At 50.2% G+C, this 17293-nt stretch overlaps 2 protein-coding genes and 1 long non-coding RNA gene across 5 annotated transcripts in view; 2 read left to right on the top strand and 1 right to left on the bottom strand.

The window, feature by feature from the left end:
* Nucleotides 1-7695, top strand: part of FAM117A (family with sequence similarity 117 member A) — a 42869-nt gene extending 35174 nt beyond the window's left edge. For 2 of the 3 annotated variants that reach the window (XM_025440530.3, XM_025440531.1), the window contains exons 5-8: nt 227-361; nt 1454-1655; nt 3028-3178; nt 6462-7695. In XM_025440530.3, coding sequence (XP_025296315.1) covers nt 227-361; nt 1454-1655; nt 3028-3178; nt 6462-6762 — 789 coding nt within the window. In that variant the 3' untranslated portion in view covers nt 6763-7695. The other variant, XM_049114063.1, reaches the window with a different exon arrangement.
* On the bottom strand, nt 338-2260 carry LOC112655413 (uncharacterized). Its single transcript, XR_003133655.3, has 3 exons — nt 1835-2260; nt 1121-1218; nt 338-479 (listed from the first exon to the last, which is right to left on the bottom strand). It is a non-coding gene; the product is annotated as an uncharacterized LOC112655413 (long non-coding RNA).
* Nucleotides 7696-10060: 2365 nt separating the features above from the next.
* On the top strand, nt 10061-16705 carry SLC35B1 (solute carrier family 35 member B1). The gene is made up of 9 exons (XM_025440058.3): nt 10061-10498; nt 11158-11261; nt 11821-11951; nt 12222-12252; nt 12838-12995; nt 14026-14152; nt 14907-15013; nt 15170-15323; nt 16449-16705. The coding sequence occupies exons 1-9, from the start codon at nt 10281-10283 to the stop codon at nt 16499-16501; spliced, it is 1083 nt and encodes a 360-aa protein (XP_025295843.1). The 5' UTR covers nt 10061-10280; the 3' UTR covers nt 16502-16705.
* The last annotated feature ends 588 nt before the right edge of the window (nt 16706-17293 follow it).

Genomic DNA, 17293 nt, shown 5'->3' with positions numbered 1-17293 from the left:
CCTGCAGACTCTAAAAGCCCCTCAGGACCTCTCAAAGTGCTGACTTCCAGAGAAAAGCCCACTGAGCTTTCCCATTGCAGTCTGTCTCTGTCCCCAGATCCCCCTTTACTCGCTTGGTTCTGCTGTGTAGACAGGACATGACTCCCTGTTCAGAACTAGTCACTGGATGGGGCTTTGGGGAGGTGGGGGGGGGGGTCTGTGATCGCTCCATCTGCCTCCTCCTCAGGCGTCCCCTCCCAGCTTTCCCTCAGGGTCACCTGTCCTGCGGCTCAGCCCCTGCCTGCACCGGAGCCTGGAAGGGCTTAACCAAGAGCTGGAGGAGGTGTTTGTGAAGGAGCAGGGTGACGAGGAGCTGTTGCGGGTGAGTGGGGGCGTGCTCTCACTGTGTAACAGCAGAGTCGGGGTGCGGGCCAGTGGGACTCTTGCTTTCTGGTGGCTCCACGCTGCAGCCATGTCCTTGGTGCAGGGCAGACCCCAGCCTGCATGAGGAACACAGATCGAGTTTGTTAGATTCACATGGACTCAGCCACCAGGCCAGCAGAGCCAGCAGTGGGGCTGGGGACACGCTTTTGTGGTGCTGAGTGGAAAGAGAGGGAGCCATGCTGGGTGGAGGGAAGGCTCCCCAGCTAGAAGTAAGGGGCTTCGCATCACTCTTCTGCCAAGGCAATGGCTCCCTGCTCCCTGTGTCCTCATCCCCATTGCCCTCACTGGCCTCAGTTGTCAGTGTCACCACTTCTCCCCCATGTCCACCTAGTGATCTGCATTTATTCTTCATGCCCAGTTGCCCCTGTGCATCCTCCCCCAACCCCCAGCCACCCCCTACCAGGCACAATTATTTGCTGTGTTTTCTGCAGTCTCAGGCACATTTTTATACTGACACAGTATAATCGGAGAATGCCAGTTGGACAGTATTTATATAATTCTAATGGGCACACTCCTTAGTTTATGAGTTACTTGCTAGTTGATTTTTAATTTACGTATATGTAGGATTTTATACCCACCCAGATACCCGCACACAATGTGGTGAGCTGCAGGTACAAGTAGCATTGATGGTTAAGAAGCAGGGAGGGGGTATTTCACTCGTGATGATAATGGGCACACCTGTCCTACAGGGGCTTACGTGGTTAGCGTCCTGGGGGTTTGACCCCTATTGTGCTTCCCACAGGTTCCTGGAGAAGGTCCCTGTTCTCTTGGCCCACAGCCTGCTGTTGGCATCACCTTGATGAAGCAAGACAAATAAACATGCAATTTCAGATTGGGTTGCAAATGCTAGGAGAGAAATAGGGAGGGCTTTCCCTTAAATCAGTGACTTGAGAACGCCAGGTCCAGTTACTGCTGTGTGTTAGGGATAGAGGCCAGAAGAACAGCGAGGGGAGGAGCTTAAGGGTCACTGGTGCTCTGCTGGCCTGAAGAGAGGGGCCTGAGAGTCCTTCCCCACCCTCTTTCCTGGCAGATCCTTGATGTTCCTGATGGCCACCGCGCCCCAGCTCCCCCTCAGAGTGGCAGCTGTGACCACCCCCTCCTCCTCCTGGAGCTTGGCAACCTTGCCAGCTCTCCCTCCGTGCCCCTGGCATCCCCCCAGCCTTCAGGCCAGGCCAGCCGTGAGGAGCACCGGGGTGCAGTCGAGGAGTTGTCATTCATCCCCAATGACAAAGGTAAGCTGAGGGGTCTGGGGCAGCAGGGGGCCCTCCCACCCTTTCCACCTCTAATCAATTTCAAGCTTGGGAGCCCTCCTTGCCTAACCAACTGAAATATCTTCATGGGTCATCTTTATTCTATATGTGATGCCAGTAGTAGCAATGATCTTTTGCATAGATTCTGATTTATAACTTACATAAAGTCTGTGCCTACACTTCTGTTCTCACTGTGACCCAAGCAGTGCCTCTCACCCTCCTGCTTTGGCTAAGGTTCAGCATGCTGAGTAGAAAGCCCATGGGTCTGTCCAGGTGTCCACTGCACACATTACCAGCAACAGGTCTCAAGGTGGTTGTGAAAGATACAAAATAAGCGAATGTGGCCTCTTGCCCCAGGGTCACACTGTTTGACTCGGATTGAAACCCAAGCTTTCCGACTCCAAAATTTCTACCTAGTCCTGTGCCTGGCTCCTTTACAGGAGGATGAGACCCAAGCCCTTCCTCCCCACAATAATGATCCTCCTGTCCTAAAGCATTGTGGCCTGCCTCACCGAATTGGATTCTCATAGAGCCCTGTGAGGTAGGCTGGTCAAGGGCATGATCTCACAATACACAGAGGCAAACAGAGCATAGAGTAATAAGGAATAAATGTGAGATAAATACAGATAAAGTCAATATTTGCAGCCTAGGCAAAGTACATTCGCTGTGTGGAAAGGGAGAGCGATTTTCTCCCATAAGTGGGATTGAGTAAAGACTGCTTCTCTGAGTCAGTACAAGAGCTCTTCCTGGAAGAAGGGATAGCTTTTTAAGACTGTGGAGAGAATGAGGCTGTGGTAGGCTGGCAGAGCAGGGTGGTGCAGTCTTGGAAGAAAGCAGGGAGACAGAAGTTAGGATTTCTGTAAGTCAGACTTAGAATCCCGATTGCAGTCTTCCTCCTGGGAATATAGCATTGCTGTTAGACCTGATTTTCCCACCAATTTAACTGTATTTAAAAAAAACATTTACTTATTTATTTGAGAGATAGAGAGTGGGCATAGGGGGAGAGGGGCAGAAGGAGAGAGAGTCTTAAGCAGACTCCCCACTTAGCACGGAGCCTGATGCAGGGCTCAGTCTCACGACCCTGAGACCATGACCTGAGCCGAAACCAAGAGTCAGACCCAACCGACTGAGCCAGCCAGGTGCCCCTCAACTATATTTTGTTATCCTGCACAAGAGACGGATTTTTGTAAGCTGCCTCAAAGATATTTTAAGGTAGAGCGTGGACAAACAACCTGGCTTAGCATAAGCGCCACCAGCCCTCTCACTGCATGTCCCGGTCTCGCCCCTTTACACTGAAGCCTGAGCCCAGGAAAGCGGGTCAGCTCCACTGGCCTCTGCCTTGCTCTGTTTGCAGCCTCCTCTCCAGGCCGCCCAACCTGCCTGGAGGACAGCAGCCCGTCTCCAGTCCTTGCCTTTGCCGCCTCTCCTCGGCCCAATCACAGCTACGTGTTCAAGCGGGAGCCCCCGGAAGGCTGCGAGAGAGTGCGCGTGTTCGAAGAGGCCACGTGAGTACTTCCCGCGGATGGGACGGGGCGGAGGGTGGGGGCGGGGGCGGGGATCAGGATGAGCCCTGGGCTGTCCCCTCTGAACTGCCCTTCTTCGGTCCTGGACTCTCTCGGCCTGGGGCCGTTGTCAACTTCAGAGATCCGGATTGCACTTTTTCCATGATCAAACTTGTTGACATTACCTACTCTGAGCCCTTCAATCTTTGCTTATCATGATCTCTATGGAAACCTGCTCTCTGCCCACATGCCAGCCACAAGTGCTGCAGGAGCTGGAAAGGAAAGAGATCTGAAACTCGAACCCTTTGTTTCTTCAATTTTTTTCTATCCCTGGGTAAGGTGTGAGTGTGCTAGACAGTAGTCGAGAGAGAGAGAGAGAGAGAGAGAGAGAATATATACTAGCAGAGATGGGAAGTGTCCCCACTGGAGTGGTGGGGGCACCAAACACAGCTTCCTCATTGCTTCTGAGTCAAGTCTTTACCCTGTGCCTGCAGTGGTTCAAGTGTCATCAACTCCCAGACCTAAATTTCTAGTCCTTACAAGAAAGGACTATGGAATATCCCCAAACCAGGTGGGACAATTCAGAAGCCATTCTGATGATGATTGATCTCTTTACCACAGCCCCCTCCCATGAGCAGAGAGAATCGAGGGCTGAACCTTCCCAAATGCCCACCCGGCCCCCTGTAACAGGTGCCCAAAGAGCTCACTTCCTTCCCCCCACCAGCTTGGTAGTCAGCGAGGCAGATTCTCAGGCAGATTCAGGCCAAATCTCAGATTTGGTCATAGTGTGTGAGCTGAGCTGCAGCTAGGACAGGGTTTGAGCCTTGAGAGCTCTGTTCGTTGCAGATAAGGGAGGGGACAGTCCATGGTACTGGCAGAGGGTTCAGCTAGAAGCCAGAGTGGGAGTTATGGAGAGAACCATGGTCCCCGGGGTTTTTGCTCCCAGCTTTGCTCTTGCCTGGTATAGCTCTCCAAGAAACCTGGCTCCTCAGGGGTGGTATGGAGGCAAAACACCAGCTCCTGCAGCTTCAGCAGACTGGGCTCTTGTGTCTTTCCCCAGTCCATGTTATATTCAAGTAACTGCAACCTGGGATTGCTTGTGGAAATTAGGCTATTGCCTGTCCTGATTCTTCCACAGACTCATGGTGCCAGCAGAGGTCTTAAAGCCATCTCTTCTAGCTCCCTGTCCCTGTGTTAACCCTTTAAGAGAGGTGGTGACTCTTGGGGCACCTGGATGGCTCAGTTGGTGAAGCATCCACTCTTGATTTCAACTCGGGTCATGATCTCAGTGTTGTGGGATCCAGGTCTGTGTCGGGCTTTGAACTCAGCAGGGAGTCTGCTTGAGTTTCTCTCTCCCCCTCTCCCTCTGCCCCTCTCCCTGCTTGTGTATGCATGCTCTGTGTCTCAAATAAATAAATAAACCTTAAAGAGGGGGGTGGCTGACTCACCGATTGCTTTCTAAGATGCCCTGGGAGAGAAATTCTCAGCTCATTGGGGCCTCGTCACTGGATCAACTTTTCCCATTGAGAAGTTCTTATGTTTAGCAATTCCTCTGTCACGTTTCCTTTTCCTAGCTGCTGATCTTATAAGATGGCCTGGATTTCCCAGGGCAGGGAATCAAGCCATTCAGGGTCATGCCGTTTGCCCCCATGTCCTTAAAGTGGTGCTTGGTTTCCTGGGTAACCTTCCCCATGTGTGCATGCACACACTGAGAGCAGTCCCCTCTCCTGCCCATTTTCCACTGTCCATAAGGTGGGATTCTCGTAAAGCCTTCTTGGTCAGGTGAGATCCTGCTGCCCAGGCCTTCCCAAATACACCCAGCACATGGATCTTCACCTCTTCTTCACCTATCGCTCTCTGCTCACCCCTGCCCTCCTTGTGTCTCGCTCATCTTCCTCGGTTTGAAATTTTTTTAGAATTCTATAATTAAAGTGGTCATCAATTTACCATACTATATGCTAAGTTCATCTTTCTGTCTATATAGTAAAGAGGAAGGCAGTCAAGGGATCTGCTGGCAACAGAGCTTCACCATCGTACCACACATTTGCCTTCTTCCCGCAACCCTCACAACCAGCAGCTTCTCAGCTGCTTCCCCCTCAAAGCATGGCCGAATCTTCTTTATCATAAGGATCCCTTACTCTACCTGACGTCACTCCTTTTATCCTTCCATTTCTTCCACATGATCAGAAGGGTGGGGATGGTTCTTTCCACATGAAAGGTAAGGCAGGTGGGTTGAGACCACAGGGTGAGTTAGAGCCCAGACCTCCTAATAAGGTCTGCCTGCCTTCTCTCAATGGTTGTTACCCTTGTGTCTCAGCAAGGCCTTTGAAAAATCACACCTTTCAAATGTGTTCAAGAATGAGACTCCTGAAGTTGGTAGATTTTAATGGGGGAAACACCCCCCCCCCCCCAGGGGGCATTTGGCAATATTAGGAAACTTTTTTGGTTGTTACAACATCCAGGGTGCACAGGTGCTCCTGGCTTCTAGTGTGTAGGGGACCAGGGATGCTCTTAAGCATCCTACGATGCACAGGACAGCTCCCCACAACCAAGAATCATCCAGCTCAAGATGTCAATAGGGTTGATACTGAGAAACCCTGCTTTAGGCTACACAGTCTTAGAAAATAATGTTGCCTGGTCTCTGTTTCTAGGCAAGCTGTCTGCCCCCCAAACGCTGTTTACTGATGACATACCTCCAATTAAAAGATCCCTTGACTCCTCTTTTAAAAGTCACATTGTGGGATCCCTGGGTGGCGCAGCGGTTTAGTGCCTGCCTTTGGCCCACGGCGCGATCCTGGAGACCCAGGATCGAATCCCACGTCAGGCTCCCGGTGTATGGAGCCTGCTTCTCCCTCTGCCTATGTCTTTGCCTTTCTCTCTCTGTGTGTGTGACTATCATAAATAAATTAAAAAAAAAATCAAGTCTTACAATTTATAAAAAAAAATTAATAAAATAAAATAAAATAAAATAAAATAAAATAAAATAAAATAAAATAAAAGTCACATTGTCAGGAATCTTCCTTCCTGCCTACCTTCAGGTCCTCCTGTTTCTAGCTGAGGTAGATTTCCCGTTGTTTAGCCATATTCCAAATAAATGGGTTGCTGGAGGCCTAAAGGCTTGTCAAGGCTCAGTCACCTGTCATTTTTTTGGTAGAGTCACCATCCTATTCAAACAGAGACCCAGCTCCTTTGTCCCCTGATGCTGTGATGTCTCCCATCCCTTCTCACTGGCTCTTTCTCTACGTGTGTGTGTGTGTGTCTATGTTTTTCTCTCACCATTCTCCAGGTCCCCAGGCCCTGACCTGGCCTTCCTGACTTCCTGTCCTGACAAGAACAAAGTCCATTTCAACCCGACCGGCTCGGCCTTCTGCCCCGTCAGCTTGATGAAGCCTCTCTTCCCCAGCATGGGCTTCATTTTCCGTAACTGCCCCTCAAGCCCGGGGTCCCCCCTGCCGCCCCCCAGCCCCAGGCCACCGCCTCGGAAGGATCCAGAGGCCTCCAAAGCCTCCTCGCTGCCGTTTGAGCCATGGCAGCGCACTCCGCCATCAGAAGAGCCCGTGCTCTTCCAGAGTTCCCTGGTGGTCTGAGGGCCCCAACCCTACCACTTCACCATGGAGACCAGTGCCTTGGTGGCAGGCCCCTCCCCAGCTCCCCTGAGGTTGGGGACAAAGGAGCCCTTCCCTCTCGGCCTTCGAGCACTTTCATTTATTGTGTCAAAGCCCCGGGTCCTCTTTCTGATGGACACCGGTCCCTCCGGATGTGAGGGGACCTGCCTTCTCCACTAGCAGCTGGGCAACTCACAAGTCACACCTGTGTTCTTGCCGCCTCTCTCACTTGGTGGAAAATTCACCCAGAAGGTCTTGGGTCCCCCACCTCTGGGTGTGAGTCCAAAGGACTATATCTGGGCCCCTTGACCTTGTCATGGAACAAGCTGGCCATGATCAAAGGAGAGGGGACACCACAGATTTCCTTCCCTCTCCTCCACAGACATGGAAGAGGAGACCTGAAGATAGATACCCCCGTCCTCCCGGCCCCCATCCCCATGCCTCCCTCTGATTGGAGGAGCTGACCAAAGCAGCCCTAAAGGGCCATAACACTTGACCAATCCAGCTGCTGGCAGAGGGGGGAACCAAGCGTTTTCCCAAGTGGCATTCTCATCTCGCTTTCACCCTAAGATTGTCTTAAGCAGCAGCCCAGCTTGCCCAGCCCCTGGTGGGTGGTGGGGGAGAAGGAGAGCTGGCATTCCTCTAGGTGGCAAGCGGCGACTCTACACCCTCCACCTGCCCCAGGACTGGGTTGGATTAGAAAAATGCCTATTTTTCTTGTATCGATGTAGAAACTCTATTTTCTCCCAAAGACACTATTTTTGCAGCTGTTTGAAGTTTGTATATTTTCCGTACTGCAGAGCTTACACAAAATTGAAGAAGAATGTTAATGTTCAAGTTTTCTTATCCTGTGTTTAGAAGTTGTTTTTTGCAGATCTTGGTGTTAATAGACCAAATAAATAAGTATTCCCAGCAGCTTGAGGTTCTGTTAAATGTTTTTTTTGGGGGGGGGCGGTGGAGAATGGGATGGAGATTGAGGGTTACTATATTGATCGCTTCATCCACGTAATGATGTGGATGTGGGTGTTGTATGGATGCCCAGAGTTTCTGTCCTCAGGTCATGAGGCTTGGATTCTTTAGATGGACATCTAAGCAGTAGGTCCATGGAGAGGCTGTCCAGAATGAATAGCATGGTGGAGGTGGGGTGAAGGAGTCAGTGGGGAAGTCACTTATTCTGGGTGAGTCTGGCAAAGCTCCCTAGGGAGAATGGGTTTGAGAGAGGAAGTGAGGGTGACCAAGTCTGACATTGTGGGTGCTCCTTGCACTGGCAAGGGGAACAAACCAGGGAATGGTGGTTGGGTTGCATCTCTTGGCACAGGGTTAGGGAAGCTTTAGCTCTTCTGGAGTATTCTATCTCATGAGTACCCATAGCACAGAGGGGTTTGCAGCCTCTCAGCTTTTTTTTTTTTATTTTATTTTTTAAGATTTTATTTATTCATGAGAGACACACAGAGAGCAAAAGGCAGAGACATAGACACAGGCAGAGGGAGAAGCAGGCTCCATGCAGGGAGCCTGATGCCGGACTCGATCCTGGGTCTCCAGGATCACACCCTGGGCTGAAGGTGGCGCTAAACTGCTGGGCCACCCAGGGATCCTGGCCTCTCAGCTTTATAGAACTGCACCTGATAAAAGCTCAGAGGCTTTGGGGGGCCGGGGGGGGGGGGATGCGAATGACCATCCCAACATTCTGATGGTGCTTTATGATTTACAAACATTTTCACTGGACATATTATCCCCAGTGTATGGGTGAAAAGTTGACTACCCCAAGGGAAGTCATAATAACTACCATTGTATCTATGTCCTAAGACCTCAAGACAAACTCCCAAAGGCGGCTATGCCAACTATCATTCTTTGGCTTGGTAAGCATCAGATCGTGTCATAGCACTTGGCATAAAATGTTACCGAAATACCACCACAACCCAATGAGAGAAATGTGATCAATCCCACTGTACTAAATGAGAGGACAGAAAAGATTGTATAACTTTACTCCAAAGACAGATGCAAAGTTGGGGAGCTAAGATGAAGCAGATCATTTGAATCCGGTGCCCATGCTTCTAACTACAGCGCTCTCCCGCTTGTTATTTTCCCACCGATTTCTGATGAGGAGACTTGACTCAGAGGTCAAGAGAATTGTTTGTGAAGTCCCAGTGGGTGAAGCCGGTGAGCTGGGACTGGAACCCAGGTCTCTCACTCCAGCTATTGTTTGGGCCCTGGAATCACAGGCTGGCTTGTGAATAAGCCACTGGGCAAGACAGCAAATGTGAGGGGCCCCCCACCTCCACTGATAGAAAGGAGACCCGGGTTTGAGGACAGACCCTGTCTGCTATTTCTTACCCCTCCCCCTGAAAGATGTTTGGCCTACCCCCAAAGCCTCAGTGAGTCAGGCCTGGAGTGATGGGTGTGGTGCTGCCCCGAGTTTCCTTCCTTTGGCGGAGGCTGTGCCAAAGGACGGGGCTCTCAGAAGCAGAGAAGGAGCCTCTACCCAGATAGCAGCCCAGAGTCCATTGGCTAAGTGGGGCTTGGGGGTTGTAGTGCAATGTCCTGGGGTCTTGCCCTAGCCCTTGGTGCTAGCAGGTAGCAGGTGAGGAGGCCCAGCCTCGAATGAGAGAGGGGTAAAAAGAGAGGTGATGAATGGGAAATTTCGAACCTGGAGGGCCACTGGAGGGTTGTGTTCCATCATTGGTGAGGTGTAAGGCCCCAGGAGAAGATCCACTTCGGTAAGCTTCCATTTCCACTTACAGGATGTGAGAAAATAAGATCAGAGTTGGGGAAAGTGTAATGACTAATGATAGCTTAAGCTTGCTCACAGCACACTTGACAGTTTATGAAACACTTTCACAAATCTCAGCTCATGTGATCCTCGGAACAGTGAAGAGGCGACAAGGTGGCTTTTGCTAATTATCTATCCCTAGTTTCCAGGCTGGGAAAACTGTGGCTCGGAAGGTAGGCGACACGCGTAGGTGACCCCCTTGGAAGCCTAGTGATGCGCCCTTGGAAGGAGGCCTTGAACACTCTGGCAGAAGGTGAGACGCTGACGCGGGGCAGCAGCTAGGGGGCGCTGAGGTTCCACTGAGACTTCCCGGCGTTAGGACCCAGCGGAAGCCTGACCGCCGACTGGGGAAGAGATCGTGGGATTAGCCCAGCCGGCCGCACCTCCTCCCCGCTCACCTGTCCGTCTCCGCAAAGCGCAGCCAATGGGTGAGCTCCACATCCTCATACGTCATCATTCCTCGCCTGCGTAGCTCCTAGGCCGCCCCGCCGAGTTCCGGGTCGCAGCTGTCCTCGGAATTGCCTGATCGGAAGAACCCGAGGGTACGGAATTGGTGCCCGAGCGGCTGACTCCCTTGGTCAGCAGGGACGAAACTAAGGTCCCAGGGCGGATCTCCTTTACTTGGGGACGGCTTCTGGGTCCCAAGGCGTCTCCCCCCGCGGAGGCCCTGAGCTGGCAGCTCTGGCGGTGGCTGCTGGGGCCTACTGCGCGGCGGTCTCATGCAGCTCCTATGAGGCCCCTGTCGCCGGTCGGCGATGTCCGGCTGGAGCTGTCGCCGCCGCCGCCGCTGCCGCTGCCGCTGCCGGCTGTGAGCGGGTCTCCGGTCGGGTCGTCCGGGCGTCTCATGGCCGCTAGCAGCTCCCTGGTGCCCGACCGGCTGCGCCTGCCGCTCTGCTTCCTCGGCGTCTTTGTCTGCTATTTCTACTATGGGATCCTGCAGGAAAAGATGTGAGCGGATTCCTGGGGCCGGAGCGCAGACCTGTCCCCCCGCCCCCGGCCCGGGCGTTCCCTCTTGCCCGCGCCCTCCCAGCACCCCCACACCTTTGCCGCCGCGGCAGAGCCTGCTCACATTTCCAAAATGCGAAAGTTGGTCTCCGGATTCTCGGGACCTGGCTATTTTTCTTCCCTTGTTTTTCTCCCTGTTGGTTCCAAGGGCTTGGGTTTTACAGGGTGAGCAGTCTCCCCACCCCCACCGAGTTTCCGTGCCTGTGCCACCTTCTCTTTGGGACTTCCGATGTTTGCAGACAGCGGGACGTTCCGACGTTTGGTTCTTTTGCCTTTGGCCTTACTGCTGTAGCCCAAATTCTTTCATCTGCTATTTGGGGGTACCTCGTTCCACCGTCTGTTTTTCCACATTTCCTCTAGCTCCATCCTTTACGGATATTCTTTCCCAAGGCTCCGAGATCAGCAGACTGGGATGTCTGCTTTCTAGATCCAATAAAAATCAGCCCCCCTTTTGTGAACGAGGCCAGTGAACCTTACCAAACTGTCCCGTCGTCCGAAGAAGCAAGATCATTTTAAAGCTGTCAGTGACTAGACATACTAGATGGCCCCGAACGAAAATATACTAATTCTTCTCCCTTTTTTTCTTATCATTTCATTCTTAGAACAAGAGGAAAGTATGGGGAGGGAGCCAAGCAGGAAACATTCACTTTTGCCTTAACTTTGGTGTTCATCCAGTGTGTGATCAATGCTGTGTTTGCCAAGATCTGTGAGTACCTATGTAGTAAATCTGTTGTGTGCCCCCCTCCCTGTCCACCTCTGAGGTCTTACTCTCAACATTCCCACCGTCCTTAGGACGTTCTCTGTTCAGTGACAAAACCAATGGGTTTGGAATGGGGCAAAACCCTATTTCCTTAAATTAGACCAACTTCTGAGTCAGAAATGTGCAGAGAATGGGTCTTCTGTGTTCCAGATCCCCACTGGGAATACTTAATTTTTTTTTTCTTCTTCCCTTTGAGTTTCCTTTATGTGCACGCTTCAAACATGTTTTGAGCTTCTCTCTTTGTTCCCTGGGAGCTACAGCAGAGCTAACTCGTCCCTTGAACTGAATGAGCCCCCATTTCTGCTCTGCATGTGGTCTTGTGCTTGGTGTAGATGAGACTGGAGAGTTGAATAATCTTCAGAGGTTTTTCCAGTCTAAGAGGACAGAAATATCTTATGCTTCTCGTCTTATTTGACATATTCCTTTCATGTGGCTTCAACTTTCGCTCAGTGGCCCATCCTGGGCCCACCAGGTTTCTCTTATATGTTTTTTTATCTTTTTCCAGTGATCCAGTTTTTTGACACTGCCAGGGTGGATCGTACTCGGAGCTGGCTCTATGCTGCCTGTTCTGTCTCCTATCTGGGTGCCATGGTCTCTAGCAACTCAGCACTACAGTTTGTCAACTATCCAACTCAGGTGAAACCTCAGGGTGTGACATGGGTTGGCTCAGAAGTTGTTTGATAAGAACTAAGAATTCCTCGCTCAGGTCTGTGACTTAAAAGAGAATGTGGTGGAGAAATTCAGAGAGCAAAGAACTGCAGATCTGAAGCATAGTGGTGGTGGGTTGCCCACAATAGGCTGTGGTTTCTGGTGCAGGCCCCACAATTACTCATCTTAGCATAGCACCTACCACAGTGCCTGGCACATCACAGAGGCTCAGATATTATTTGCTGAATTTCATTTCAGGTCCTTGGTAAATCCTGCAAGCCAATCCCAGGTAAGCAGAAGATGATCTCTCCCTCTACCATCGTCACCCTTCCTGGAGTAGGCTCTCTGTTCCTCTCCCAGAGCTGTGTATCCCTGTGGAGTGGTTATGCCAGCCCAGCTATCTCCAGTGCCGTCCCTTTGTCCTTTTCTCCTGTCATCCTGTCATTTCTATATCACTTCCGATGGTATTGGGTATGCATGGGCTGGAAGCTAGAGGCTTACCTAGTGTTTCACATGCCAGTCATTTTGGTGTCTTGTGTGCTTACATTGTCATTAGACATCCTAAGTTGCATTTTGATCATCAGTTTCTTTCTCTCAATCTCTCACACGTTCACTGTCCCCACCCTTGCCCCCGTTCCTTCTTAGATCTTTCACCTTTGTTCTCTGCCTTTTCCCTGCCTTATATCCTTTGTTCACCCTGTTGCTCAATCGTCTGTATCTAGGTGCCAGCCTTGTGCCTTCCTCTTAGCCTCTGCAGGCCTTCCTTCTCAGACATTGTTTTCTCCCGGGAGTCTCTTCTTGGCTCCTAAGAGGACAGTGTTGGGCTCATCAATGCCTGTGGGTACCCGAATTTTCCACTGTTTCTTCCCTGTAGTCATGCTCCTTGGAGTTACCCTCTTGAAGAAGAAGTACCCAATGGCCAAGTACCTGTGTGTGTTGCTAATTGTGGCTGGAGTGGCCCTTTTCATGTACAAACCCAAGAAAGTAGTTGGGATGGAAGAACACACAGTTGGCTACGGAGAGCTGCTTCTGGTATGTGATCCTGGTGGGAAAGGCAGCCTTTTCCAGTAATCACAACCAAGGAGCATCCCACCTGGGCATGTAAAAGGCCGGTTATATGTCAAGAGAGATTGTGTTGCTCCTTGCCCCCATTTCTGGTCTTTGTCTCTTGCTGCGTGGCCCCTGGCTCTGCTAAGGCCATAGTGGGAAGCCCGAAATATTTAACAACAGCTCAGCTCTCCTGGGGAAGTGATGACTCTGAGGCCTGCAGTTAAATGCTAGTGTGAGGCCAGAGAGACCTGAGAACAAATAGGGAAGGAATAGCGTGTCTCTCATTGTGGCTTTCTGAGAAACCTGGAAGCCAGGAGTTTAAAATAATACTATAGTAGCTCTTGCTTACTTTGGATTAGGTATTGTTCCCAGTGGTTCACCTATTCGTTGGTTAATTTTTACAAGAGAAACCTTATAACGTATAAAATACTATCTCCATTTTCCTTGTAAAGACACTGAGATACTAAAGTACTATTTCCCTTTTCATTGTGAAGACACTGAGATACAGAGAGATTAAGTCACTTGTCATGGTCACATGGCTATTAATGGCAGAGGTAGTGGCTAACTTTGCCCAGGCTTCTAATCCTGGTAGTGTGACCACAGAATCCAGTCTGGATTACTACTCCAAGCCAGGAGCCTAACAGGCCAGGACTACATTTCCTTTCTCTACCATAATGGGAAAATATATGGCTCACCACAATGAGTTTCAGGCCCCTGCACGTGAGGCTTCATGGCACTACGTTAGGAAGTGCTAGGCTTCCCATCCCACTCTGATTACATTAGGACTCTGTGGGTCAGATAGCTTTCTGTTCTAGTGCCTGGGTGGGGCAGGAGGCAGTGATCATGATCTCTCTTGACCCTTCACCCATGACCAAATGGTAGCATTTTGTTCTGAGGACCCTGTCTTAAGACAGCAGCTTTGTGAGGAGTCTCAGAGAAGTGAGTCCTATGTCCTGGGTTAGGGAGGGGCCCTGGTGGCCTCTTCACTGCTGGGTACATTCTCTCTTTTCAGTTATTATCTCTGACGCTGGATGGACTGACAGGCGTTTCCCAGGACCACATGCGGGCTCATTACCAAACAGGCTCCAACCACATGATGTTGAATATCAACCTTTGGTCGACATTATTGCTGGGAGCTGGTAAGGAGTGGTTCTGCTATTCTTTCTGTGTATCACCAGGGGGCAGACTGCCCCCCTCCAGTTGATCCCTAGCTCAGATGGTGGTTGCTAATTTTGCCAGGCCAAAGGCCTGTTTCAGCTCTAAGATGCCCCTCTGTCCAAACCCCTGCCAAACCTTCCTGGAGAAACCTTTCTTGGTGGGTTCTGCTTGCTTCTCATGACTGGCACAATCATGGTTAGACCTGTGCCAGCTACCGTGGGAGGACACGTGGTAGTGGGTCACAGAAGGACCTTGGGAGAACTTCCCTTCTGAGAGAGATGAGATATTGGTATACAAATGTAGTTCGAATATGAGTGCATTTGCTTTTAAATCGGTGTTTCCTAACCTTTTTTCAAATCTGGACACATGTGGGAAGTATCTTTTGAATAGCACAGTAGGGTTAACAGAGGAGACTGCTGATGGCTGGAGGTGACCAGTGCTTGGAGTTGCCTTAGGCTGGAGATGTGTGTATCTCCCCAACATCTGACATTCTCTGCTTCCAGTGACTTTGGCAGAAGTAACGAATTGACTCTCAAGCCTCTCTTAGAAGAGTCTTTAGTTAGTTTTCTCTAATCAGGAAACTAGGAATAGGATGCCTGGTGGGGCAGTTTGAACTCAGTTCCTGCACTTCCCACACCTGGCTCTCCTGCAGAGTACTTTGCTGGGCTATGTACAAACACATGTGCTGGCACAGGCACACAAGGTGTGCCATTCATCTTTGGCATTTCTCCCCAGGAATCCTGTTCACTGGGGAGCTCTGGGAGTTCTTGAGCTTTGCCGAAAGGTACCCCAACATCATCTATAACATTCTGCTCTTTGGTCTGACCAGTGCCCTGGGTCAGGTGAGTACCTCGAGATGGGGTGGCTTGGCTCCTCAAGAGACACTGACCTGGCTGGGAGAAGGGGTGGCAAGGCGAGCCCTGATGTCCTAGCGCAGACTTTAGATTTTGGGGTGGATCCCCAGGGCCAGCCTGATCTTGTTTTCTCGGTCTCTCTAGAGCTTCATCTTCATGACAGTTGTGTATTTTGGCCCCCTGACCTGCTCCATCATCACCACAACTCGAAAGTTCTTCACTATTTTGGCCTCTGTGATCCTCTTCGCCAATCCCATCAGCCCCTTGCAGTGGGTGGGCACCGTGCTTGTGTTCTTGGGTAAGTTTTCTGCAGAACATCTCCAGGCACGTGAAGCAATAGTCACAGAGCTTTATTTCTTTTTATTCTAATTAATTAATTTTTTTGAGAGGGGGGGAGTGGGGAGCAGGAGAAGGAGAAAGAGAATCCTATGCAGCCTCCCGACTCCACGCATAGCCCGATGCTGAGCTTGATCTCATGACCTGAGCCAAAATCAAGAGTCCGACACTTAACTGACTGAGCCCCCCAGGCAGCCTGTGATTGATTTAAAATGATACTTTTTTCCTGAGATTATATTTATGAAATTAATTTAGTTATTTTATTTTTAAGGTTTATATTTATTTATTCATGAGAGACACAGAGAGGAGGGGGAGGCTGGGCAGAGACACAGGCAGAGGGAGAAGCAGGCTCCATGCAGGGAGCCTGACATGGGACTCGATCCTGGGTCTCCAGGATCAGGCCCTGGGCTAAAGGCGTCGCTTAAACCGCTGAGCCACCTGGGCTGCCTGATTTAGTTATTTTAGAGAAAGTGTTTTTAAAAGAGAAAAAGAAGGGACACCTAGGGGGTTCAGCAGTTGAGTGTCTGCCTTTGGCTTAGGGCGTGATCTCAGAGTTCCAGGATCAAGTCCCACATTGGGCTCCCTACAGGGATCATGCTTCTCCCTCTGCCTGGGTCTCTGTTTTCACTTTCTGTATCTCTCATGAATAAATAAATAAAATCTTCAAAAATAAATGAAAGGAAATATTGCCTCTAATGCACCCTTCCTAATGAGCATTTCATTTTAGTGATTTTCCTCCAGTGACTTAGGTTCCTCAGACACTGAACAGGATAAAACTATTATAGTTAGATTTGTGCTGCTGTGGATGAGCTAAGAGAACTAGCTAAAAAGTTTTGACATTTTTTCTTCTAGTTTCACTGTACTTTATTATTTATATGTAATTGCCTGAATCTTGGTGATTTTTTTCATTTGATGCAATACTTTTTCTCTGAGTGAGTTCTATAAAACCAGTATTTGGAGTTAGTTTTATTTAAAGCTCCAATTTTGGAGAATCAAAGCTGACCTTCCCTCCCCCACTCCCCCTCAGAATCATTGGTGGGTTTCATTTCTCCTCATAAACCTAAGCCCATCTTCTCCCTTTCCATAGGTCTCGGTCTCGATGCCAAGTTTGGGAAAGGAGCCAAGAAGACATCCCACTAGGAAGAGAGAGACTACCTCCACTTCGAGAATATTTAAGTTATTGTCTCAAATATGGACATCTCTTGGGCAAATGGACACAATAGGGATAAAGGACTGGGTTCCAGTCTGTTTTTGTTTTTTTGTGGGGTTTTTTTTGTTGTTGTTTTTTAAGAAAAGGAAACAAAAATCACATATTCTTTAAAAAGTGCTTGGATTTTAACAAGACAGAGTTGCCAGTTTCTGTACTAGATGACCTGGAGCCCAGCCTAAGGCAAACAGAGAAGAGAGAGGAAAGAGGCAGAGCTTGATACTCTTTGCCCAAGCTCCCTCTCGGATGTGGGTAACCTGGCTGGGTGGCTAATCCCTCCCCACCTCCCCCGCCACGAGCCCAGGCATTGTAGGGAGAAGCTTTAATAGATTTGCAGTTGGGCTTGTGGCCTCAGTTCCCACAGGTGGAGGTCCAAATCTGCCAGGACAGGTGGCTGGCTGCTGAGCCAGAGAATGTAAAAATCACTGTATCTCTTCAAGCTCTGGTGGGCAAATATTTCTTTAAAAACTCCAGATACAGTCTTTCCTCAAGAAACCTCCCTTGAGGTTGGGGGAAATGAGCCCAGAGCCTCCAAGTCTGCTGTGCTTTCACATTTCCCAACGGCCTCCTCTTCAGCCAGAGCTCCAGCAAGCTCAGAGTGGAGACCCAGTTGTATATATCATGAACAGCTTGGGAAGGTCAGTTCCCTCCCTCCATCCCTGCATCTGTTCTCAGTCCATGCAGTCCCCTCCTGGGGAGGCTGTATTAATCCTATTCCCTTGTCC

Source organism: Canis lupus, chromosome 9, assembly GCF_003254725.2.
Source record: "Canis lupus dingo isolate Sandy chromosome 9, ASM325472v2, whole genome shotgun sequence".
Classification (NCBI taxonomy): Eukaryota; Metazoa; Chordata; class Mammalia; order Carnivora; family Canidae; genus Canis; species Canis lupus.
Note: the sequence above shows the minus strand (reverse complement) of the source record. Positions and strands in the feature narration are given on the sequence as shown.